Source organism: Fistularia commersonii, chromosome 12 (genome assembly GCF_037954325.1).
Source record: "Fistularia commersonii isolate RoL2024-O1a breed Wild chromosome 12, RoL_Fcom_v1.0, whole genome shotgun sequence".
Classification (NCBI taxonomy): domain Eukaryota; kingdom Metazoa; phylum Chordata; class Actinopteri; order Syngnathiformes; family Fistulariidae; genus Fistularia; species Fistularia commersonii.
In genome coordinates, this window is record NC_141295.1 from 14023024 (window position 1) to 14041815 (window position 18792).

The 18792-nt window shown below is 42.7% G+C and overlaps 1 protein-coding gene across 2 annotated transcripts; it reads right to left on the reverse strand.

Annotated features, from left to right (window-relative positions):
• Positions 1-415: 415 nt before the first annotated feature.
• On the reverse strand, positions 416-17970 carry dkk2 (dickkopf WNT signaling pathway inhibitor 2). Of its 2 annotated transcripts, none has more exons than XM_086157254.1 (4): positions 17326-17970; positions 4779-4929; positions 4113-4244; positions 416-2431 (listed from the first exon to the last, which is right to left on the reverse strand). In XM_086157254.1, exons 1-4 carry the CDS (start codon positions 17527-17529, stop codon positions 2181-2183), a joined length of 738 nt encoding a protein of 245 aa, XP_086013380.1. In that variant the 5' UTR covers positions 17530-17970; the 3' UTR covers positions 416-2180. The 2 variants fall into 2 exon arrangements, with proteins under 2 accessions (XP_086013380.1, XP_086013379.1); XM_086157253.1 differs by having other exon boundaries at positions 4779-4932.
• Positions 17971-18792: the final 822 nt, after the last annotated feature.

Below are 18792 nucleotides of genomic sequence, written 5' to 3' on the forward strand. Positions count from 1 at the left end.
AAATGCCCTGTCAATTATATAGATCATCCAGAATGCCGCATTTCAGAACAACTTGGATGAAAAAAAAAAATACCATGCCGCATGACACTCAACTAACTGGAAGTGGAATGAAAACATATTTAAGTGCTTTAGTGATAAAGCTGATTGCTCGATTGATTGAATGATTGATTGAATTTTTAGATATTAATTCTTGTTAACAAAGGTTCAAGCTCTTTGACATACAACCTACCTGTTCCTTTGCAATCAGATGCTTCAGATCGTCCAGCCTAGGTACCCCCAATGTGTGTGTGTGTGTGTGTGTGTGCGTGTGCGTGTGCGTGTGTGTGTGTGTATTAAAAGTTTACCTGGTCATGAAATATTATCACAAAACGAAACAAGAGGTGACTTGAAATTATCAGCCTGGTGCAGCCACAGATACAAAATACATTCTTTTATTCATTCATTAATGTAAATAGGCAGAACAAATCAAATAGAAAATATTCACAAACAAAAAAAAAATATTTAGTGGAATATAAATCTTAACACCATATACACACCATTTACACAAACATTTGGGTAATCAATGTGCTTCCATTGCTTTGCTTTTCATGTATCTATTCTGGAATTTCAGCCCGAGCTATCTATGACGCACTGCACTGACTACACACTGCTCTCATCCTTTTCACCACATCATTGTTATCATTTCAATCCAACCCCTCCAGTCTATCCAACCAGATGAATCCTGCCTCTTCACTCTTCTCACCTAAATCATTTGACTGTAACATTTATGATTCATATTTATTATCATATATATACATGATATACACTGCTTCTTAATTACATGTCTTCCTTCCCGTCCTATTTACACTATAAGAGCTTATCAATATTCATTTTTTAAATGGTTACAAAATACATGTAGCTGATGCTCTAGAAATATTTAAGCAAAGGAAGGCAAATGTGATTTTTTTTTTTTATATATTGACAAAGTGGGTAACAACAACTTAAATAGGAAAGGATATACCAAAGCTGTATCCAAAGCTAAAAAAAAAAGAAAACGGGGGTTGGGGGTGGGGTGTCAACAGGGCACGGGGCCATCGTCGATCTAATGTCGATCCAAACTGAAAATCTTGAAAACATCGTCTCGACTGAGTTTTTGTAATTCTAATCAATCTTCTCACGGCTTCATTCCTACTGGCTTTATGCACGGAAAAAATTGCTTATCCATAATATCCACGAATCCTGTGATTGGAAAAGCAGAGCCGTACTCGGTCCGGTATCAAAACCGCTAAGTCTGCACCAGCACACCACCTCAGTGCAAACACTTTTTTTTTCTTTTTTTTTTTTTTTTAGCCGCATGGTTGCATCACACAGATGGCAGCTGCATCTGAAAGCTCAAATGAGGTTTCCACAAGAAACGCAGTGTTTTCTGGTGGCTAAAATTTAAGAGAAGAACCGCTTTCCCAGATGAAACCCATCGTTGTGAAGTAAAGATTTGTTTATTGTTTATGTCTAAGAGTATCATACATTGTGCCGCTCGGTTGTGAGCTATGCTTGCGAATTGTTCCTCACGTACGGTGGCCGGTGGTTTTGGAAACTGTAACTTCTGCGGATGTCTCAGATAGGATAGCAGATTATATCTGACATGAACAATAATAATAATACACTGAAACGCTACATGCTGTGAAAAAGGACACCATGGCTGGGGATAAAAAAGTTAAATCGTGTCTTTGAGCAAACACACTTTGTTGAAGAATGCTAAAATAGTATGGCTTCTCTGTGAATGTGCTACCTTTAGCTGACGCTCAATAAGAAACATCTTCACCTTCCATCTAGAAAAGGACAACACCTGCATTTACTGGCAATCTGTTTGGCTCCCTGAATCTGTAGTTTTAAAAAAGAAGTGATGAGAAAGTCAGAAGTGTGAACACAAGCCCGTTTATCTCGCAAAACCTGCAAGATGCACGTGTGTTTGCGTGCGTTTCTGGAGGTGTGCTTACAGGAAGGGACCACTCGGTAAAAACAGCAAAGAATTCCTACTTTCTCACCAGATTTCTGATGAGCAAGTTTGAACCCACAGCCTGTTCCATCGGTTGGTAGTCTTTGTCCTTTATTCCTTTTTTTTTTTTTTTTTAATACAGCCCCGATGCTACCTTTAAAAACCTTCTCTGGGCAGACAGAAAGAGACAGCGGCTGCCTAAGCTTCAAATCTTCTGGCACATGTGGAGCCTGGACTTGGACGAGGAGGTGGCATCTTTCCAGACCTTGCATGACAGACCTTTGGCACAGTCACAGCGCTGGAAGATTTCCAAGTTGTGAGAGCCTTTCTTCCTTTGCTTGGTGCACACCTCGCCCAGCCTCAACACCGGCTTGCAGATTTTGGTCCAAAAGTGGCGAGCGCAGCAATACCCCTCGGAGCAGTCGGATGAACGCAAGCACGGGTCGCCCTCGTGGCCTTTCAGAGGAAAAAAAAAAGCAACAAATTAGTAATGAATCATGAAATAAAAAAAAGTTCAAATATTATATCAGGCAAAGCTATTGCGTTTCAGAAACACATAATGAATTAGAGACATAAAAAACTCTGTAACAAGTGATAAATCAGCCAGCGACAGTGTTAAAGACAGAAAGGAAATGTACAATCAAGGTCCATTATGCTGTTATTTTTTCCATATGGATAACTTTACAAGACCTTTTCTTCTGATTTTACAGTGCTGCTGCGTCAGAGACGAAAGAAACATGTGGTAAGGGGCGGCCCACACACGGCAGGTTCGTAATTTGACCGTACCGAAAGCGCCTTTTGATAGTGGCTGTTTTTCACCGGTTGGCGCAGCGGTGGCAACTGATGGGGAACAAAAGGGATCGAACTACCAGAAATATTGGGAATGTCCCATCGATCTACCGTCTGAGTCTGATCTGAGGCCCATCTGGTCTGAGTCTTTGTATTGCCTGAAGGAAGTATTGAATGTTTAATTAGCACAGTCATGCAGGGTTTTTCTGCGGAAAACATCAGTGTTTAGAAGCTCTTGCCAAAGAGTCAGTCGTCTTGACAGAACCTCAGCAACGTTGAAATCTCCAAGCGGGATCACCACAGACTGCATGCCGGTCACTGTATTTTTACCACAGATTTTCAGGGTACATTTTTCACAAGCAGTTATTGTAATTAATGAATTCGTTCATCATCTATACCACTTATCCTGCAATCAGGGTCACGTGGGGGGGTGGGCCTATCCAACGCGAGCCTATCCCACATGCCGGCGGGGTTCACCCTGGACTGATCGATCACAGAGCCTCATATAGAGACATACAAAAGGAAAATTTGTATGTACTATATATATATAGCTATGTAGCGCTTCAACCACCTTACATTGTACACTGGCTCACATTATGCAACACACTGATACAGTGATGACGGCAGCTGCAAACGCAAGGAAGTCCATCGAGAGATATTTTGGATTTCATGCCTTGCCTGAGGACACTTCGGCGTGCGAGGATTTAACCGCCAACCTTCCAATTGGAGGAACAAAACTGGGCTAAAGGCGCCCCCCCAAGATGACCTTACTTTCACTCTCTCATTCACACATCTGGGCAATTTAGCCTCTAGCGATGATTGTAATTTACAAATATTTATAGAAAGTACATGCGGTAGAAACAAATATTCACGCTAAACACATTATTCTTGTGAATGTCTCTTTATGAAGCAGAGCTTAGATAAGGTTCATGCAAGAGCAGGGATGCTGAAAACGGGACTCTCAGAGACATCCGCCGCGACAGTGCCAGACCTTCATTCCGAGGTTTTGAGTTTTATATCACGCCATAATGTGCGCTGTCAGTAAAAGTAGTATGAACTTATGTAGGTGTAGAAACAGCAGGGCTATTGCGGTTTTTTCTCCTCAACTCCCTATGCTGGGTTTTGGGCTCACAGACAGTGATATATGAGGAGGGAGGTAATTAACAACATAGTTTGTGGACTGGCATCGTTGGTAAACTCCGTAGGACATGCAGACAGCGAGCAACAGAAAGATTCAGCCGCACAGATCAGGTTCAGGGAAGATGGCAGCAGAAGATGAAAGAAAAGGGCGATGGCGGTTGGTGATGGCGGGATGACAAGAAGAATATCAGTGTTTATCACATCTTACCTTTCAGAGGGAGCTTAACGTGTCCTTTACCGATTTTCCTCCAACTGTGGTCTTTGCTGGAGAGCTTGTTCTCTTCGTCCAAAGCCGAAATGTGAGCCGAGAGCATGCTCTCTGACATCGCGACACAAATATCTGCAGATCGATAGAAGGAGGGAAGGGGGGGGGACAAAGAGTCCGATTAATTTCAAATATAGCTGCCAGGCAACATTGCGTCAAAGCAGATCGGTACTTTATTGTATTTCAATAGTTCAAATTAACTCAGAAAGTTAACTCAGGAAGTATAACATCAGATTCAGTGCTGCTACAACAATCCTTGAAGCTAATAAGAATCAGGTAAATACATTAATTCACCTGTTCATTCATTATCTGCAATGCTTACGGAAGATATGCACTCCTGTCTATCCCACTGCTATTAGGCATATCCCTAAATTGGTCGCCAACCAATCCCAAGGCCAAAAATACATTTTGGGGAATATAGGTACTCCAATGAATCTTCTTCATAAAAATGAAGACTCCCCATAAAAAGGCCCCCTGTCGGAATTGAACCCCTTACTGTGAGGCAAAAACGCTAACTGCTGTGCCTACGCGCCGCCCTCACCTTAACATGATACGGTTCAATTGTTAATAGGATAAAAGTGTAGTTTAAACACGTGTTCTTATACGTACAATTACTGCAGCGGTTTCCAGGGCAGCACATGGCATCTCGATGGCAACGCTTCTTCCTCCTGCGGCAGGTGAGGCACCGGGACGGAGCCTGCTGAGGGTTATGACAGTAGCTTCCCAAGCTGCACTCCTTGTCGCTGCTACATGGATACACCTGCTGTAGAAAAACATATGCTTTCATAGTATGTGCGGGGTAAAAGGTTTTTAATATTTAATATCATACATCCCATTTGGTTCAATTGTTCCAATATATTCATACATTAAACCTGTTTAATTTGCAACTGCCAGTAAAGAATGCAGGTGCACAGATTGTGTGCCCATCCCTTACATTTTTAAAAGACAGACTGTATTTGAGATACAATCTGGGAAAACACAATTCCTGGAAAATCATATTCTTTGATGTTAGAAACAGCATCGACGATCCAAAAACGCATCGTGCTGCTATTGATTTGTGTAAAATTGACCAAATCAAACACAGCACGGACATTTTTTTTTTTTGCATTCCCCCAGAAGCTCGTACTCTTGGTGACACTCAGCTGTCCACGAAAGCCCCCGCATTAGCAAAGTGCTGACGCAGGAGGACTTTTCTACACCACCTATTTGATGTGAAAAAGGTTTGCGGGAACAACTAAGCTTTGCAAATACAATGTCGGTGCCTATGCGGTTTCTTACTCAGGAATAGTGTCTCCAATAGAAACTACAAAACAGACACAGAGTTCATGATTCACATTTTGGGTATGTATCTGCTCTCCAACCAGCAGACAAGTATTTTCTGATCCGACACACCTATCAACAGCGAGCATCGTTTGGTTGAGATTGACTGAAAATGCATCTCCCACTGAGGTTTGTGTTGCTCCACAGCTATTCCGTTTTTCATACAAATAACAAATATTGACCGGACTTCAGATTTTTCTGATTTGTATTGTAACTGAAAACAATTCAAGTGTTGTTAGTTTCAGAGGGATCAATCTAAGTGTCCTTTATCAAAATCACTTTCTACAATTGCTGATGGGAATGAAAAGATAATAGGTTGAACTGACATCTGCACAAAACACTTATGTAACCAAGGGGACAAACATTTTCATCCAATTGAAATAATAATGTCACATTGCCTGTGTCTAAAAGTGAAAGGTCCCATTGCTACAAAATTAATTATACCTTAAAAACATTACTGAGATGGATGGGGCCTGAATATAAACTTTTTACTTTGCCTGTTGTGAGTTGTTATTCTTTGAATACAAGCGGTCGTGGCGCTCAATGTCTGTTCCATGTCGACCGGCTTGGTTTTTTTTATCTAAATGTTCCTAATGTTAATTAAATAGAAAAAAAAGCATGGAGACCCAATTTGCAATTTTCTGTCATTCCAATTCAAACCATGAAGTAAAAATCGAGCCTAATAAATCTCTAATGACAGAGTGGGTGTGTTGGTTGCCTGATGAAGCCACACTGTCATTTCAAATTGTCACAAGAGCCATGAGAAAAGGGGAAAAGTATTTAATGCGCTTTTATCCATTGCGCCGTCCATTGTTGTTATGCAATGTTGTCCATTGCATAACAACAGAGAAGAATGTTATATAATTACTTACAAGCTGTACACTGTTCCGATCCGTTTACCGCCAAACTATATAATTCATCCGCTTCCCTAATTATAAATAGTATTTCCTCCTGCCTGATTCTCTGTAATCCCCAAGTGTTATAGCTCTGTTCCAGTGTATCTGTATCCAGGTAACAGTAAATGTTAAATATTTGTCACGGGCAGGTCCGTGCAAGAAGTTCACACCACAGCATCTGGGAAAACGCATGGCGATTCTGGTGCGTGATATGCAGGATCTTGGGCCTTATGGTGGCGTGATGCAGGAAATTGATCCGGTAACAATAATGCCGGTTGCACAGTTGTTCCAGCTGATGAGAGAATCACGTTAATCCAAGCGCTGTCTTATTTCCTGACATGTCTGCTCAGGCTGTCCTTTACGTGCGTCCCCCAGACAAAAAATTCTCCTCTGGAGATTTACATACATACATCGGAGAAATTACTGGCACTACTCGGGGATTCAAGACTATACATCATAAGGTTTTGGCAGGAAAAAAAAGCATCACAAGGTGATAGAGCAAATCACACAGCATCATAACTCAATATTTTATAAAAGAACCACACATCAACTTTTTACAACCTTTTTCGCATCCAATCCATGCTGCTCTTTTCATCGGTCTGATGTTACACCACATGAGATTGATGCTCGTGTGCGCAGATGCTGTGTAACATGCATATATATTTAGCAATGCACTCTACAGGAAGGGTCAAAGCAGAATGTTCTTCATGAGGAGATGTTTGACGTTTGTAGCGGGCTTCTCAAGACCTTCTACTAATCTATGGTAACCAGCGCACTTTTCTCCGGTATATTGTGCCGGTGAGGTGGTGCCAGGACTGGTGAGAACAATAGGCTCAATAAAATAGTGAGGAAAGCTCGTTTGGTGGTGAGACTAAACCTGGACCATCTTCAATCGGTAGCAGTGGGGAAGGTGAAGGACAAACTGGGAGCTATCTTGGACAGTCGTTCCCGCCCCCTGCACGACGAGCTGTGGCTGATGTGCAGCTCCTTCAGCCGACGGTTCATGTCACCCGAACGCTTCAGACGCTGCTTTGTGCCCACGGCCATCAGCGGTACAACAGCAGTCTGGACGGCACACAACTCTGCCTGCGCTGATCCACAATCGCACTACCTCACCCATTCACACATCATGCCCTAACCCTGCTGCCTTTCTTATCCTTGTTTGTCCCAACCTGCACACATCCTGCCTATTTTTGTTTATTTATTTACTTCATTGCTATTGTCACTCTATTTATATTGTCCTTTAGTTCTGGTTGTGTATTTTTCACCCTCACAGTTCCTTTATGTTGTCCATTGTTATCCCCGATGTTGATGCTGTCATTGCTGCTGTCTATTTATTCGTGGATGTCTTGCTATCTTCTGTCTTCTGTCTCTCTATATATATTTATTTTACTTTTTTTTTGTTATTTTGACATTATAACTGTTACGCTGTTGTGACAAGGGAATTTCCCCTGTGGGGATCAATATAGTTTATCTTATATCCCTTTTTTTAAACTGTAGAATTAAGGGATTATCAGCCCGCCACTGCCTTAACATCCTTCCTTTCGTAATATGTACAATCCTCACTTGTTTCCAAACATTTGGGCAACGGCGAATACATTCGGGTAACGCGAATAACGGGAAAGAGAGACAAGAGCAGAACCACAACTTGAGCTAAGAGCTTTACTGCGCAAACTACCCCGGCAAAACATCCTTGGAACAAATGTGTGATCCTTTTCCAACAAGACTGGCAGGCCAGGGCTGAGGGTAGCATCGCAGTCAGGCGAAAGAACTGTTTCATTCTCCTCCTGACCAACACATGGCTCAACCACAACATTCTCAATGCTACTGTGGAGCTGACAGTCCGCTCACTGCGCCACACTGACAAGACTTCCAATGCCAACAAGAGGAGGGGAGACAGGCTTGTATGTTTATCTGTTGCAAACAGACTTTGCTCACAAACCGCAACATAACAGATTCACCGACTGAACTTTGTGCCATGCAATGTGCTTGCAATACTTGTTTACATCCTGCCTCGGTACTTCTAAGTTTAATATACGATAGTAATAGCAATAATAACTTTGTTTACATAGTACTTGTTTTTGAAATCTAAGTTTATAAATTGTTGTGGCAGACAGAGCAACGCCACATAGGCAGGGACACGATCAACAGACTATAAGGAGAACGGTGAGTTCAAGAGAAAAACATGCACCCTTCTCAAACACACACACACACACACACACTCACACACACACTGTAATCAGAGGGTTGCTGCTTGACTCCCCCACTCCCTATGGTGAAGTGTTCTTGGGCAAAACACTGAACGCTAAGTTGTGCCTGATTGCCCAGTTAGAGTCTTGTTTGGCACCTCTACCGCCATAGGTGTGTGTGTGTGTGTGCGTGTGTGCGTGTGTGCGTGTGTGTGTGTGTGTGTGTGTGTGTGTGTGTGTGTGTGTGTGTGTCTGAAGGAGTGAAGGTAATCAAATGTAAAGTGTTTTGAAAACTGCAAGGTGGGTATTTAGGCTGAGACCATTTACACACACACTCTTCTTCTTAACATTATAATTAGCATTCTTCTTTGTCTTTTTCTTTCGGCTGCTTCTTTCAGGGGTCCCCATAGTGGAATAACTTCCTCCATGAGACTATAGTCTCTATCCACTTCTCTCACACCAACTGATTTCATGTTGTCAATTATCATTATTATTATTACTATTGAAAACGAGAAGTCTAAAAATAATTTTTAAAAAGTGGAAACACACTGTTTTCAGCAATTTCTCCACTGACAGGCTAATAATGAGTTATATTATTTAATCTTTCTCTCATCTGGTTATTCATACACCTAACTGCATCTTGAAAACTATTTTTTTTTCTGTTTTTCTTGGGCTGGCTGAATTTGTGAATGTAAAGATGGTAAGAATACCTCATGCATTAAATGTTCATATATCTATGTCTGTGAGTAATATTTTGGAATTGCCTGTTGTATCCAGGCAGGTGCTGTTACAAAAGAAACATAAGTCTTACTTTGGAAAATAATCTAATATCCATTCAGTTGGAGAAAATCAAAAGGTTTTTATTTTGAAGGCTGCACCAGTAGACAGAAAACCATAAATAAATGGTGGTTTTACATCAACCGGACTATTGATAGCATCTGGATGCAGGCACCTGCTTCGTATCCAGCGCAGCTCTTAAACTCACATTCATCTCTGCCACTCGCCATTCTCGCCCGTGCTAAAAGCAGCGCTACGGGTTTCAGCAGCACCCGGAAAAATTCTGTAAAATATGCGGTCCATCTATACTCTGCCGATGTCATTTTCTGCTAAGCAGATTCAGCTGAACAAGGAGACAGAAACAAAATCGTCTGGGTAATTTTCAAAACCAAACACAGACTAAATTGTTTAGCTCATCCTTTCATGTCCCTTTTGCCCAAAGCCAGAAATCCATTGGTCAGAGGATTTTCACCATGATTACAAAGAGATCCCTCTTAAATTTGAAAAACACAACACAAGTGTACATGACTGTATGAACTGTTTCTAACGTGACGCAGCGCGGCAAATAGGGAATTAGGGATTTCAAAACGGACAAATATTTAACTCCTTATCTACACATCAGATCACAAACCACAAAGATCAAGAGAATTTACAATACCAATGAGATCAGGTGAAAAAGACAATTGGGTATTTATAGGTGTTTGCCACATCACTGCAAACATCTGGAAGTCGATCTACATATCATCATTAAAGGTCATCCAGACAAGTAACCCTTTGAAATTTAATTTCAATTTTAAGCACAAGCGTCAAGTCAACTAGTCACAAAGCTGTTTGTTGAGATTCTGTTTAAATTGAGAAGAAAAAAAAAAGCCATGACCCCAAGGCAGATTGATTCGAGAGAACTCTGGGGAGCGTTTGTTTTCAGTCCTTTGGCATCATTTTGGACGATCAGATGCCATTCACCTTAATTCCACTACAGCTCTGGCCAAAACAGTAGAGACCAAGAGCGATAGCAAACAATCGCTTACATAAGTATGAAAATTAAATCCCCAGGGGTAACCGGGAATACTCCGGTCAAAGTGACTCTTGGAGAGATCCGAAAAGCGGCGGTTCTACTGAGACTTGTTTTCGGTATGCCTCTAGTAGAGGACAATGTGCCGAGTGGATTCATGTTTAGCTCCTTGGTTTAATCTTTGTTTTCAAGGCCCAGACAAAGGAGTCATTAAAATTTCCAAACCAAAAAGAACCTTTTCGGTTTCTTTCAGTGCTCAGAGACTTAATGAACCTACAGACATAATTGAGGGGTAATTACTGGAGCTAAGAGTCAATTTAACATAGTTTGCAAGATTTGACTGAGAAGGGTTGAGCCATATCTGTCATAAAGAACAGGATGTATTAAGTACTCCTAAAGCTTTTTTTTTCCCCCTGTAAGTGGACTGAAATGACCAAGCTTGAAAAAACCACCACCTTGCAAACATCTTCTGTCCACAGCAGCAAGATGTACAATTAAGACGGAGCACACTTTTTTTCCATAACAAGTGTTTACACCCATGAGAGCTTTTACTGGAATTGATGTTTTGATATAATTTGTTGCACATGCCAGTCCTGTCACTGTTGGACTTGGAGCGGGAGCAAAGGACTTTGACATAAACTGTATCACAAATCAAATGAACTCTGCATACCAATGAAATACTGTCATACACTCGAGGGAGAGGGACGTTCAGAACAGCTGCAGCCCAGCATCGGCACTGGGGTCCACATCTGTCGGGCAAGACAAAATGAATGTCGAGCAACCGTTTCTCCAATTGCGAAACATCTTTATCGTATTTAAAACCAATCACTTTCATTTTGCGCAATTAATTGTCATTGTATCTTAAGGGCATAATGATTGACTTTTGTGCAAAAACGAACGGATCAGTGCTCGAAGATGAATTAAATGAGCAGGATATGAATTCTGACTGTGTAAATTATGTCCAGCGCAGACTGACATTACAAATACATGTTTGTCTGACACTTCACCACCAGCACCACAACCACATTTAGCTGGCACCGCACTGACAGATCTGATTTAGAGCGGCTTACCACGGACTAACATGGACCAATAAACATGAGAATGAACACAAGAGTCTTAAATCAGAGTAAAATCATTATGGCCACAATAAATAGCCAACTACATTTGGAGAGGGCCGACAAGGTCAGCTGAGACGGGCTGCCATACCTAAAAAGCCAAAGCATCATTCCAACTGTGAATGTACACCAGATGTTAAATCAACGCCGAGCAATATCAATATTTCAACATGTTCAAAGTTGTTACTTGATGTGCCCCTGCATAAAGAAATTAAACTAGAGTGGATTCTTTGGATGTTTGCCATTCTAGCTTTCTAAAAAAAAAAAAAAAAAAATAACACATGGAACCAATGATGGGACGATAGGAAACCGAGGAACAATATTGGGCTCAATGCTCATCCATCATTTTGACAAATGGAATTTTGACAATTAACTCAGCTTTGCATAAAGACGAGAAGCAGTCAAAAGCGGCATGTCCCCCCTCCGGGGCTCCAACATGTGCGATGTAGCCACTTTGTCTGAACAAAATGTTAAAATCAGGGATCGGGGATTCCGAAGCGGTTGCAAGGAGGCGAACGAATTCCGGCTCCGATACTCACCTGAAGGCCTCTGCATCACACGCGGCCTGTGATATTTTTACACGCCTCACTATTTCTTACTCAAAGACAGCTGAGGTTTCATTTTAGATCTTTTGTGTGTCACGCTGCCATTTTGTAAATTATATCACCTGTCATGCTGACCCTGCATTATCTGTTTTTCTGTCAGTAGCTCATTGAGAACAAAGTGTGCTTTGCCGTGGACTGATGGTCCCATCCGATGAGAAATACGCTGGAAATCTGCTCGGGGGGGAAAAAACTGAAGGGATTGCAGTGTGAATTTTTCTCTGACAAGAAAAATGTTCCGTTATGTAAATATGAAGACAAATGGTCTTAACCATGTGTTTGTACTTCGTACTACCTGCTCTGATTTCCAGCTGCCTTCCTGGTCAGCATGTTTGGATCAATTGCACCGCATCGCGCGTGTAAAGAGATGGAAAAAGGAGGAAAAATGGAACACACCTATTCCATCACGGCTCAGACCACAAGACAGCCCTTTGAAACCCGCGTGATGCAAGGCTGTCTCCCAGATCACATCTGATAATCTCACCTTATCTTGTCATATTTTAAAATGCCTCATTCGCAACTTCTGAGGGATGTAGCGTGATTTGGATGCATGTCATTCATCTCACATCTTGTCTGTGTTGCTCCCTTATTTTTCCTCAGGCAGACTTCACACATAAAAGCATAGCCATAGATCCTGTGCAGGAAGTGGGTTGAGGACTGTGTACTCTGCAGCCCCCCTTGGTATGCTGGCGAGATGATAAAAACAGAGACAGACGGAGAGCCATAAGGGAAGCCCCCGGTCCTGTCTCGTGCTGCTCTCGTGCTGGCAAAGCATTATAGCTTTGAAGAGGGACCTTAAACGTGCGGGAGCAACAATAATGCGTGGGATTTATTCAAGGATGTAGGGAGTTTTGAAACATCCTCCCCGAGTTCGGGATCCCCTTATCTACCGGCGAGGCTTCGTTAATGTGTCTCCACAGGATCAGACCGATGCGCTCGTCCATAGATCTGATGTTCACCCATATCTTACGAGACAACCCGAGGTCTTTCATCTCCAGTATTGTCATACTCGCCATTTTCTCAGAAATAAGTAGGACCGTCTCTTTGGAGCGTCAAATTTAGTCCGCGCCTATAATGCAATGGAAAAAATAATGAACTGACGGTCTTCCAGAATGTCATCAGTTCGGTGTTTCAACAGAGTCGACCGATGTGGAGGATCAACTGGTTTCTTTTTCGACAGTCCGTCAAACTTATCGCGTGCACGATTGCGTGAGGCAATCCCCATTAATTACCTCCTTAGAGGCAGCAAAGCTGCAAAACTCTGAAACTAGCATGGCCTGACTAATTTGGACATTTTTATTTAATGACGTGAATTAGGGTCGCTTCCAGAGACAAAGAGCCGAGAACCATTTTATTAATTGCGGCGTAAGTCTGGTTATTTCACGAGATTTTTTATTTATCCACGTCGACAAAATGGTTTTCTCCGTCTCGGCCAGAGAGCAACACTCACCCGGTTGTTCCCCCGTAACGCAGTGCTCCCAAACCTTTTTCATATACAAGGGACGGGTTTTATGGATGAAAATGTTTCCGCAGACCAGTAAGAGGTGCAGGGGGTTCAAATAATAAAAACTCTGTCAGTTCACAGTATTTAATCTGAATACAATGATTACACTTTATATTAAGCAATTACAATATTAAGTTTGGCAGTAAGGTGAAGGCAGAAACGGTCATTCTTCAAAATACGATCCAGAAGCTCTATTGGAGAAACTGTAAGTTGTACCAAGAAAGATTTTCTTTGTGGACTGGTACCAAATTATCCAGGACGGGGGGATTGGGGGGCCCCTGCCGTAACATTCGTGTTTGAAGTCTAGCAAACGGGATCTCTTCACATTAGCTTTGCCTAAAAGTCAAGTCCAGGAACTACAACAGAGGACATCTTTGCACACTTGTGGATGTATTCACTTTTTCCTCCGTGTCGTGATTGCAGCTGACCTTCAAAGATCAAGTTTGTAACCTGAAACTGTGAATGATGTTAATGAGTTGCAGAGGCCCTACATAGTCAAATAAACGATGTCACTGGATAAACAAACTTCATAAACCCTGAAAGCGCAGACAGACGATATCAGATAACATAGGGATGGCTGCGCAAAAGTCATTCATGCAAACCATGTCTTCAAAAACAGCTTGGCGTCTTTCATCACTCAAAACACATGTGTTTATGGCCGTGTCCCTTTGAGCTTTAGGTCCTGACATCCCCCCCCCCCCCCCCCCCCCAAAAAAAAGACTCGACTGTCCTCCTTAAGCTAAGTATACAGTCTGAGTCGATCTTATTCGTCGGACATGGAGAAAGGACCGTAGTCATTATCCATGGCTGCCCCCTTCAAAGACTATCAAAGAACAGAGGGAAAGCTCGTCACTATAATCTAGATGGCGTGTTTCTCTAAGACGTGTAATCCGGCGTAATGAGACATCTCCTCTCTCGTTAACAGGTCCAATTATGGTAATGAGCGCTGCCACGCGAGGCCCCTAATGGCTCCGGTTCAGGGCCCTCAAAGCACCCAAGGGACCTGCAGACCGGACAGGACACCGAGGCGCAAGTCAAGCCGAGTGCTAACAAGCAGTCACACCTCGCCCTGCCTTTCCCTCTCTTTCTCAGCTCATTAGGATCACTTAACAGTCATTTTGGGTCAGAGAGGGTAGGCATAGCGACAAGAGAGAGAAAGGACGGGCCCCCGCTTTTACAGGCAGAGCCTTCAGAAATCCCTTGTTAAAGTAATCTGTGCGGCGAATTAAATAGCATCGACTTGTTAAGGCTGACTGACCGGCTCAGACACATACTGCATGAGTGCCGCCACGGTGTCGGGTGCCTTGTGGGTTCAGAGGTAACGGCGGTGAGCACTGCCTGCCAGCGCTATCCCTTTCTGTTGGTTCCGGAGCGACCAAAAGAGCCACCCACAAGCCTCTGCTGTCAAGGTCTCGGAAACCTCCTTTATGGTTTTGTTGGTTTCACCCCAGCCAGACTGATGTGAATAAGGTAAGACGATGGGAAAACACTCAGCTGTTTGCCCTGACTGAACGGCAACAGATAGCCAAATGCCGACCTTGGTTTGCTTGTGATTAACATAACTTTCATCGCCAAACGTTGTCAGCGGCTACGGGTAGGGGGAAAAAAAGAAAAAGACGCATTAGGTTTTCAAAATGCTTCCTACAACCAAAGGCAATTCTCATCTAAACGGACGAAAAACCCCAAATTACAACCTTGTTTCCTGCTGCAGCGGCTCGCCTCCCCAGGGTGCTCGGACTCTTTCTTCTCCGTGTAAATTTGCTACATTTGACTCTGACCCAGAACTGGAATTTGAAATGGCATTTTCAGAACCCTCCAAAAGACCTGTTAGCATGCAACTATATTGACGTCGACATGTTGCACGCAAGCGACTTTGAATTTCTTCTCCTCGTGCGGTCACGAGAAGGAATTATTAAAGCTCGAATCTGTGGCAAACCCACGACACATCACACCCCACTCGCACTCCCACTCCTCAGCGACTTCCCACCGAAACGCGATAATACGCTCGACTATTCCTCACCGGTTTCGACAAACTCAACAGCATGACAACCAGACCATAAATCTATTTGTAGGATATCCGCGCTAGGGTTGCCAGGAATGCGCACGCCAGAGGAGAAACTCGAGTACATTTAGGGCTATTTTCCAAATGCACCTAAAACTGTAATCAGAAATCGCTGCAAAAAAAAGGAATAAAAAAAAATAAAAAAAATTAAGATACTGTTGAAGGCTTTGGGGAGAAAAAAAAAATATTCTGACTGATGAGACAACGCAAGCACCGGAAGGCCCATCAATGAGCAGGGATTTAAAAGACCGATCACCGCTCTCGCGATCACTCCTCGGCAAGATCTTATCCACGCTTTTGTCTTTATAAGCCGAGCTTAGATTTATTTTGCTCATAAATGGACGCCGCGCGAGATGCAGATGAAAGGTGACGTTTTCTTGCCAGCGTCAAGCCACATTATCTGGCCAAGGCTGAGCTGCGGCTGTAACTTCACAAGTCTGGAAAAACCACCTGGCAGTAAGAATACACAGACATACATAGACACACACACACGCACACACATATATATGGATTTAATATTTATATATATATATATAAAACCACATCCCGCCATAAATGCTATTAGCTATCCTTACTTTGATTTACACTATTTCACAGTTCAGTGTACAGTGGTCTCTGCACACACATATTGTTTCCCCTCAGTCCACTCTTCCAAAACCACTCCAGATTATTGCAATGGCAAGGATGTAAGCAGGCGTTTAAATTGAGGTCTGGCAGAGGTTGCTTGAGGTTTGATCTCCACACTCCGCGGAGGAGAGAAAGTGGCTTTTCCATAATTTTCTTCTGTCTGTGCTGGATGTCAGAGAGCTGCCCCCCCCCGAAACAAAAACACACACACACACACACACACCGCTGACATCCAACACTATCAGCGCTGCAAGTGATATTACAATTACAGTTAAATTTACAGCCAAAACTGTTGCTGAGGCTGCTGAGGACAGGATGATCAGCTGTTTCAGTGAAGGAGAAGTGGCAGTGCCATCTACTGCTCAAATGCATTCAGGTATAATAGTTCCTCTCAAAACTTTTTAGATGTATTATGGGCAAATCGCAGGTTCAGAAAATTAAGAGTCTGCTCAATTGAGGATAAACCCTTGTAAAAGGTTAATCATCCCAAATTCTCAATATCTCGCCCCTACCTTTGCTGTCAAATTACACTTTGTTGAAACAGCAGGAACTGATAACTCCTGAGTGGGTATTAAGTGGTTGGTAAGAGTATCCCTTAGTGGCCCCGCAGTTAGAATCTCATAATCCCAGAAAGCGTCTGGATCTCTTTAATGACACAAAGACCCAGACAGAAAATTACCCCGAAAGTTCACTTTTTTTTTTTTTCTTTTCTCACATTTCTGCTGCCATTAATGATTTACTGTGGAAGTGCGCTGCGACCGACAGTGGCGTCAGGTCTGAAAGGCAATTAGGGTTTATGAGGGGTCCAATCCCCACTTTTCCAAATAACGATTCGCACATGAGAGGCCTTTTTTGGGGTGGAATAGCTTTTGGATGCTTGATTTTATCCATTAAGATAGTCCGCATTTTGTGACATTTATCCTTTTTTTTTTTTTGCTATCTCCACGCAGCTTTTCCTTTGTAATCTATTCATTTGCGCGCCCTTATCCAATTCCGAGCCGTGCGGAAAAGGCGGTATTTGGCACATTTCGGACGTTCATAAATAAACTTACCTGCGGAAGGATGCTTTGCTTCTTCGTGGTCCCGGTGTGCAGCGTAACGGATCGGTTCGTGGCGGGTGTCGGCGTCTCCTCCAACTGAATCGGCTTGATGGCGTTTGCCTTCGGCCGCGCGTCTGGCACCTGGGACGTGCCCGTCCTCAACGCGGCGACGAGAAATATCACGGCACAGAAACTAGTCCGAGTAGTCACGAGCATCCTTGGAGAAGGAGTGGATGTTGGAGGGGGGTTGAGGGGGGTGGACTAAAATGTAACAAAATAAAAAAAATAAAAATAAATGAATTCAAAAAATTACAACACCCTTCAATTTGCGCCAAAGCTCGTTGCGCAGTGGATGACAGGAGCGCGCCTTGCGTCAGCGCGTTGCGGCTGTTCCGGAAAGTAACAAAAGTGTTAAAAAAAAATGAAAATAGTCAGAAGAGTGACTGTCATCGAGAGTTTTATCTTTGTTTTTGTTTTGCTGGAGACACGGAGCGCCTACTGTGGGAAGGGAGACAATGACGAGGTGTGGATCTGAGAAGGGGAGAAAAAAAAAATGATGCTGAGAACTTGACAAGGGCTTTTTTTCCGCTCGGACTCGGGCTGCGAGTGCGCTCCGAGCCCAGCTGCCGGGGTGTTTTATGATCTCGGATACTTTTCTTTATATAGGCCTCTAATGAGTGTGCTTCCTCCGCCCCTATTCACAGCTGACAAAGAATTGAAACCGATCCTTGCGCGACACCGACGCTCGCACATTGTCGTCTGGACACCGGCACCAGGAGCCCCGTGGGGGGAGCAAAAAAAAAAAAAAAAAAAAAAAAAGGAGGGGGCTATAAAATTATACACTGTGTGTTTTAACCGGGCTCTTGACCCTTTTTATAGCCAGGCAGTCAGGAGCAAAGGAAATTGGAAAAAGTCAGGGTTCGTTTGCTCCAACGTTTTCCATGATTATTAATTAATTGCTGCCTGTTGGCGCTTCTGAGACGTTATAACCCGGTTAAAATTAAATTATACACATCGCCTCAAAACCAAGAAATGAACAGATTTCTTGCCTTTTTTTTCCTTTTTCTCCTCTTCTCCTATTTAATGTTGATTTCCTGACCAGTCCAGTACACGTCATGTCAAATAGAGAATTTAAATTGCATTCCTGGATACATTTAGACACACAAAAAAAAATATCTGATAACCTTTGTTTTCCACCCGTGGGCAAGGCATCCCACATTACGGGAGGAATGTCAATGGCGATAAAGTTCGTGATAAAAGTAATATAGAGGCTTCTTTGTTTTTATTTTTTAGTTATATCTCCTTTAGATAGATTATGCATGTAGAAGAACAATGGAGTCTTGTTTCAGACAGGTAAAGCCTCACATTTGGATCTTTTATTACAGGAACGTCACATATATAAACGGTATGTTTAACAGACCCGGATATTTTTCTACGCACAGCTTTATCTACATAGTCCAAACAAAGTATTGATGCCTG

Coding starts and splice junctions, on each gene's coding strand:
- dkk2 (XM_086157253.1), bottom strand. CDS start 17,529: ATGCTCGTGACTACTCGGACTAGTTTCTGTGCCGTGATATTTCTCGTC. Junction 4,933..17,325: donor AGCAAAGCATCCTTCCGCAG/GTAAGTTTATTT, acceptor GTTTTTCTACAG/CAGGTGTATCCATGTAGCAG. Junction 2,432..4,112: donor CGTTAAGCTCCCTCTGAAAG/GTAAGATGTGAT, acceptor TTCCTCTGAAAG/GCCACGAGGGCGACCCGTGC.